Source organism: Enhydra lutris, unplaced genomic scaffold (assembly GCF_002288905.1).
Source record: "Enhydra lutris kenyoni isolate GAN:26980312 unplaced genomic scaffold, ASM228890v2 scaffoldscaffold18, whole genome shotgun sequence".
Classification (NCBI taxonomy): domain Eukaryota; kingdom Metazoa; phylum Chordata; class Mammalia; order Carnivora; family Mustelidae; genus Enhydra; species Enhydra lutris.
In genome coordinates, this window is record NW_019154102.1 from 23,074,481 (window position 1) to 23,081,964 (window position 7,484).

At 57.3% G+C, this 7,484-nt stretch overlaps 1 protein-coding gene across 2 annotated transcripts in view; it reads right to left on the minus strand.

The window, feature by feature from the left end:
- The window catches only part of LOC111148087 (sideroflexin 5), a 111,497-nt gene that overhangs the window by 13,553 nt on the left and 90,460 nt on the right, over positions 1 to 7,484 (minus strand). For both annotated transcript variants that reach the window (XM_022504484.1, XM_022504485.1), the window contains exon 13: positions 1,926 to 2,043. In XM_022504484.1, the coding sequence (XP_022360192.1) occupies positions 1,926 to 2,043 (118 nt within the window). The remainder of the gene's footprint in view (positions 1 to 1,925; positions 2,044 to 7,484) is intronic.

Consider the following 7,484-nt stretch of genomic DNA (forward strand, 5'->3'; position numbering starts at 1 on the left):
CAAGGGCTCAGTAGAGGGAAGTGACTCCCGTCCTCACCTTCCCAGGACCTCGGGGCCTGGAGGCTGGCTTACCACTTCCTCCTCAGGACCCTGGGTCTTTAGGCCCCACAATCCAGGCCCCTCATTTTCACGTTTCCGACTTCCCTCCAGGAACCTGCCCCCCATCAAACCTGGCTTTCCCCACTCAGCTTACTCGCCCATTATCACCCTCACCCAGCTAAGATTCTGGGGCTCACCGCTCCACCCAACGGCTTACTCCTCGAATGCCCCATCCAGCCGGATGAAACCTGCTGGGTGAACCCTATGACTCTTGTAGCCCCCAGCATCTCTAGAGAGACAGGCCCTGGCCACGCCCACAGCCCTGTGTCCTCCCTCAGCCATCCCCTCCACAGACCCCTTGCACAGCCTACCAGGGTCCTCTGACTTCCTTGGTCAGCTCTCTCTCCCATTCTCCCCTCTGAATGTCTCCATGTCCCAAACCGCACCCCCTTCTCCACCCTCGTCCTTCTCTGCTTGGTCCTGAGCACAAAGAAGCCATCAGAACAGCTTCCTTAACCTCCCCACCCCCCAAACACTGTCTCCAACATGTACACAAGCTCCAGTCTCTCTGTTTAAAAAAGTCAAAAATAAGCAAATAAAAGCCTCTCTTGATCCCACCTCTTGTTGCTGCTGCAGGTCTGTTTCTCTGTTTTCTCTTGGGGCGCCAAGCCTCTGGCCAGAGGGGTCAGTCCTACACCCCATTTCCTCACCCCTCAGCTGGGTCCACCCCTGGAGAGAGGGTTTACCTTCATCGCCCCAGACTCCAACGGACACTCCTCAGCTTGGTGGAGTTCAGCCTAGCATGAGTGTCTGCCCTGCGCACGGCCCACCTCCTACTGGCCCATCTTAGCTCTGGCCTCACCACCTTGGCCTCCGGTCCTTGGACACCACCCCTCCCAAGACCTCTTCTCTCCACGTGCTCCCTGCTGCCGTGACTGTTTTCAGGCCGGTGGCCTTACTCTCCTCCCTCTAGCCCGGGTCTCTCTCCTGGATTCCAGACCCAGAGCCAACTTCCCATAGGACAGCCCCATTCGCACATTCCACGGGCTCCTCGGAGCCCCCGCATCCGTCCAACTGGACATGCCATCCTCCCTCAAACCGCCCCTCCTCGTGTCTCCATCTCGTTCAGTAGTGCCTACGTCTGCCCCCTCGCTCAAAAGCAGCGAGCTGGACGTGCCAGCCCCCTCCCCCTCCCCCATCTGAGCTCCTCACAATCCTTCCTCTCCCTTCAAGGACCCACTTCTCGATGCCCACTGCCAGCAGCCTGGTCCAAGCCGCCACCATCTCTTGCTGGATACCTGCCAGCGCCTCCTGATGGCTCCTTCTCCTCCAGAGCTCCAGCCAGGCTCATAGTCAGGAATCTGCAGTCCTCCATTGCCTAGCCTTTCAGAGGACACCTGCCTTCTCGGCTTCGGCCTCCCAGTGCCCAGTTCCAACTGCCGTGGCCCGCCTCACTCTGCTCACTCTCTGCTTGTGAGGCAGGTTTTCCTCGGCTCTATGCTGTGTCCTGCCCCTGCTGAGAACTTTTACCCTAGTTGATGCAGTCCAACGTGTCCCCTCTGGCCAACTCCAGCTTATCCTCCAGGCCCCATGAAACGCCATTTCCCTCCAGGCTGGGTCTGGGGCCCTCTACTCTGTCCTCCCACATCCAGCTGGACTCATCCCCTCCTCGTCCTTGCCCTTCATTTGCTAGTCCCTGTTTAGTTGTCATGTTCACCACTTGGCCCTGGGCTCAGGAGAGGTCAGAGCCTGGACTTGCCTCATTTGTGGTTCTAACCCCGGTGCCTAGCTCTGGGCTAAGGAGCTGGACTTGAATAAGTGCCTGTTAATAAACACTGCACCCCTCCCTGCCTTGCCCTCCCCACACCCACCCTCCCTGCACTGACCTCTGACATCTGCGGGAAGAGGCTGATGGCCAGCGGCAGGGCCAGGCCGAAGGCCGCCAGGCACACAAGGCTTTGCACGGGGAGGAGGAGCCGGGGCCGTGCCTGCAGGAGAGCTGTCCTGTGGGGAAGAGAGGAGGGAGCGCCATGAGACCAGAAGACAGGCTGAGCTGGCTGCCAGCCACCGTGCAGTGTCCCACTCAGAGTCCCAGGGCCCGGGCAGCATCGTCCTGGGCCAGTGCCAGTCTGTATGTAGCTAAATAGTTGTGGAATTCTGTCTTTGGGGCCTTCTCCAGTTGGCACCCTTTTTCCCAGGCCCCCTCCTGAAGGACATTGCTGCTTGAACTCTCAATCACACATCATAAGTGAGTACTTGGGGGGCAACCATTGCACCCTGTGTCCAGCCCTGTGCAAAGAAGGCCACATGTGGGGGAGACACAAGAGGAGGCTGTCAGTCCCCACCCCTGGGGAGATTTACAACAGAGAAAGATGGTCCTCAAGGGCAGGGCATAAGAAAATACTGAACATGCCAGAGTAGAAGCCAGGTCCAGGGTAGGAGACATATGGCACCCACATGCCTGCACACACATATATACACACACGGGGACACATGCATGAGCACGCACACACGTACACACATAGCCAAGTACGGGAACAGAATACACCCCACTGACCACCTGGTCTGGTTTTATCCAAAAGCCACAGAGAAGGGCAGTGACTGGCCCAGGGTCATAGCCACATCTGCAGCAGGCAGGCCGGGCTGCCCAAGGTCACGGCCATGTCTGCAGGAGGCAGGCTGGGCTGCTGCCCAAGGTCATGGCCACATCTGCAGGAGGCAGGCCAGGCTCCCAAGGTCATGGCCACGGTTTCCAGGAGGCAGGCCGGGCTGCTGCCTGGGCTTTTGACTCCCTGCGAGTGCTATCACTCTGCGCCGCCCCCAGCTCTTGCCCTCAGAACCCTTCACCAAGGTCATGGCCAGCGTGTCACAGCAGGCCCCCATCCCCCACAACAGGATTCCCGGGAGGGAGGAGTATATGGAAAGCCTCCCTCCAGGCCCTGGAGTAGCTGTGCCAGCAGGACGGGTGACGGGACTCTTTGCTAGGGGATGTTGGGTGAGCACTACATCTGACCTCAATAACTGTTGTCCTCCGCATGCCTGGGACCGGCTTCCTGGGATGGAGAGGATGTAATCAGGCTCTGGCCCTCTCCTGTTGCAACAGGGCTGGCTGTGGTTACAGGCAGGTGAGAGACCCCCTGGGGGGGGGCAAGGCCTCAGTGGGTGGGGGCAGGCAAACCCCACCCCGCCTTCACCTCCTGGGACAAGAATCCCGAGAGCAGCTGGCCCTGAGCAGACAGCAAAATTGAGAGCCACCGTTCTCAAACTTTGGTGTCTAGGCACCTGCTTCACGAGGCAGACCCCCAAGGGCCCCCTACCCCGATGAGATCTCCATTTTGTTGGTGCTATGACTGGGAATCTGCACTTCAAACAGCCTTCCATGAGTCTAAAACAGGTGATCCCCAGACCACACTTTGGAGAAACCTTGGTCCGGGGTGTTCTGCTAAGGTCCTAATAAAGCTCCAATCACTTGTAAATTCTACGCAGATAAGAGGCCTGGACACAGTAAGTGCACAGTAACTGTGGCTTATTGTTGCTGTTTTTGCTCTTGTTAGTGCAAGAAGGAGGGAGGATCCTAACGATGCTGTCCTCTAGCCCTTCCCACTGGCCCAGACCCCAAGACCTGCCCAGCTGTTGAATTCAGTCTGAAATGGGCTATCAGAGAGGGCAGTTTCACAGGATTAAGAGCGGCAGGTCAAGGCCCAGATCGACTTTCCCCTCAGCCTAGTCCAGTGCCCCCATCGTCTCTCCCTTCTCTAGGGGAGCCTCATACCCCCACCACTGACTCGGCCCCGGGTCCTCCTGGTTTCCCTGGGAGTCACAGTCAGTTGGCTGATAGGGGCTCTGAGACCTTTTCAACTGAGATCAACTCCTCTGGTAGGACAAGGAGGTGGGGACCCAGGTTCACTGTCCAGATTTACATAGGAGCGCCCCCGCCAAGAGGCTGTGGAGGGCTGGGCTACCCTCCTGATCAGTTGTGACAGTGACCCGAACCTCAGTCCCTGGTGGGGAATCAGAGCAGGGGGAATGGGAGAGGAGGGTGTGGAAGTCCCTGGCAGCATAGACTGGAGGGGCACCAAGGGCAAAGAGGGTGACGGGGAGAAAGAATGAAGCTTCCTCCCCAGCAGATGAGGGGCGGGCCATGGGTTCCATCCTCAGGCGCTCCCAGCAGGGACCCCAGGCAGCCTCCTTCCACACAGGGCTGTGACCCTGGCTCCTCTCTCAGGGGTGGCTGGCTGAAATCTGTCCTGGAAAAGGGGTCCAGGATGCCCTAGGCCTGTGCTCCTGACTCAGGAAGCAGGCAGTCCCGAGACTTCAGCCAAACGGGAACCCCTGAAATCCCAGCCCTGAGCAGGGAGAGTGAACACAGCAGGACGGGGGAGGGGAGGAGGAGAGGGAAATGGCAGGGAGGGATCGGAAAGGCAGCTGGGGGAGTTGAAATATGCAGATGGAGAGATGTGCGTGTGTGCGAAAGCCTGGAGAAAGGAAAGACCCGGAGCCCAGGGAATGAGGGAGGCTGGGGAGCGGCCTCAGGAACCACAGTGGAGGATGCCCGGAACACTTGCCTCACTGAGACCCCATCTGACTGGAAGGTGAACTCCAGGGCGAGGGATGCAGGGCTGCGGGGAGAGAGCAGAGGCACCTGCCTCTGAGACTGTGGCATTATGGGGAAGGATAGATCTCCCAGGCCCAGGAGAACACCAGCTTCCTTCTCAGGAGGGTAAAGCTGGAGTGGGTGCCCTCAGCCCGAGGGAGGGTACAGTGTGTGTGCTGGAGGGGGGTACACCCTCGGTGCTCCCCCAGGGCTCTGGGCTGGGGATGGAGGCTCCTCTGTCTCTGACTTGAGACTCTTGCCCTCTGGGTCTTAGATTAGAGACAGGGACACCTGGACATGCTGGGCTCCCTCCCACCTCTCTTCTGTTAGCAGGAACCCCAGGGACCTTGTCTCGGGGTGCTCCTCCCAGCGAGGAGGAGCTGAGGCCAGAGGCAGAGCAAGGCGGCCGCTGTACCACACGACAGCTTGTCTCCCCACGGCCGTGAGTTCCCTCAGCACTTGGAGCAATCTTAGTTTGCACTCCATTAATTTGCAAGAAGCCCGCTTTGTAAGTGTTCTTTTGTCTTCTTCCCCTGGCTGTCCTGACTCTCTCACCGACCTGGGCTCCCAGAGGGGAGGAGCCCCTGCATTGCCCTTCCCCAGGGGAGAAACTGAGGCCGGGGGAGTCTCCTTGACTAGCCTAGCCTAAACGTGCTGGAGCAGGAACCCCAGTTTCGTGTTCGCTCCAGGAGACTCAGCTGGCGTCGTTACACAGCCCTGCCCGTCCTGTCGACCAGTTGTGCTACGCTGAATGGATGTGAGGTTACTAAGTCCTTGAGGGCACAGCCTAGGTCTTGATACTGCTCAGGGTCCCTGAGCTCCACTGCTTCTCTTCCTCAGAAACCCTCTCAGGCACGTCAGAGAAGGACTAACCCAGTACAGGGCTTCCAGAACCAAATAGCCAACCTGTTTCCACCTACCTGAGGGCCTTCTTCAGACTCCAAGCTGAGCCAGACCCATGGCTGCTGGGACCCTGGGAAGATCCCAGGCCAGGAGGTTTAGAACTAGAAAATCCCAGCCAACTTCCCCAGGCTATTTAAGTTCCTAAACTCACCATCCCTCCACTCCACTTCCAGCAAACCCAACTCAGATGCCAAATGGAAAGGCATCACAGATAAAACCCCAGGCCCAGGGTTCGGCAGCCTTGAAGACAGAAGCCCGGCCTTCCTTATTTGCCTGGTGGTCTCCTCTTGTGCACTGGCAGTCATTCACAGTCACTCAGGTTGGGGGAAAGCCTCGGTTCACGAGGCAGCTACGGACTCAAGGGCCGTGGGCACCAGAGCAATTCCTCTCCCAGATCTCCCACATGAGACTGGTTTTCTTGAATCCTGATACTCAACATGTCACACGCTCAGGTCCCTCCCACAACTCCCCCTCTTCCATGAGGAAGAAGGGATCATCTCCCTGGCTGGACTCAGGGCTCCCCGTCAGCAGGTCCCAGTGAGCACACTTTGCTTCCGTCTGGCTAGACTCCTCAATTCCCCACACAACGGACCCACACCCTGCCCAGAAAGCCAGGCTTCCACAGAAATCCTGCCCTGCTCTCAGAGTCAGCGGCAGCCCTTCTCCGGTCTAGTGCTCCCTCCCCTCAAGGTCACCTTGGGTCCATTTACATACTGCCCAGTCCCACATCCAACTGATCCGTGTGTGGGTCATGCCCATCTCTCCTATCAAAATAGAGGCTTCCTGAGACCAGGACCCCAAATCTGCTTCTGTCCTGTCTCCATGCAGGACAAGATGCAAAGACATGCTGATCAGGTGATGTGATTCGAAGCCCTGAAGCCGCCCGCGTGGTAGAAGAGCCCAGCTTTGCACCTGCACTCCCAGCTCCCTCCTGGCTCTGTCATTTCCTATTGGATTCCTACAGGCAGATGACATAACCTCTTTTTGCCTTGTTTTCCTCATCTGTGAAATGGGACTATTCTACTTACCTCTGTACACGACAGCCATACTGTCGTGATGGGTAAATGAGATCACTCACTCATCCGACAAACACTACGCCTCTACTATATGCCAGGAATTGTGCCAGATGCTGCGCAGGGCCATAGATAAAAAGAAGGAACTTGCCTCCACGGAGATGGCATTTTAGTGGACCAGACAGATAACGGACAGCTAGGTAAAGAGTCTCCAATGTTGCTAAGAGCTACGAATACAAATAAGGCAATGGAGGGAAGAGGGAGTCATAGTGCTATGATCCCGAGGGGGTGGTCAGGGAGGAGCTGTCTGAGGAGCTGGCATTTTGGCAGAGACCTGGCTGAGAGGGCAATGGAGTAAACACTTGATAAATATTAGCTGTTATTATAAACCGTACTGTGGGAATAGGGAAGTCCCGCTTTCGAGCCTCAGCTAGAGCACCCCTGAACTTGTCCTTATGCCTTGAGGTGCCCCCTCCCAGGCTGGGCTGCCAGGAGAGGAGGCAGTGCTCCCCGCCTCCCTCCTACCTGCGTGAGCCCGGACTCTGCACCTACGGGCCTGTATTCATCTTGCTGTCTCCACCTAGAACCCTCCTCAGCCCCTTGCCATCCCCCAAGACTCACCCTGACCCTCAGAGCTTGCCCAAACCTACGTGAAGGTCAGCTCTGGTTCCCCCCTTTGGCCCCTCACCTGCCCCTCAAGCAGCATTTCTTCTTCATGATTCAACCTCACACTCATTAAGTAAAAGGATCACGGCATCGTTCCTATGATCGTGTCCCCTTCTAGCTTTATAGTCATGACGACTACACGTTCTCAGAACATGCTTTGGGGGAAGGCAGGGAGGTTAGTACTACTCGGATGTTATAAAGGAGAAACTGAGGCTCAGGCAGGGAGGTTAGTACTACTCGGATGTTATAAAGGAGAAACTGAGGCTCAG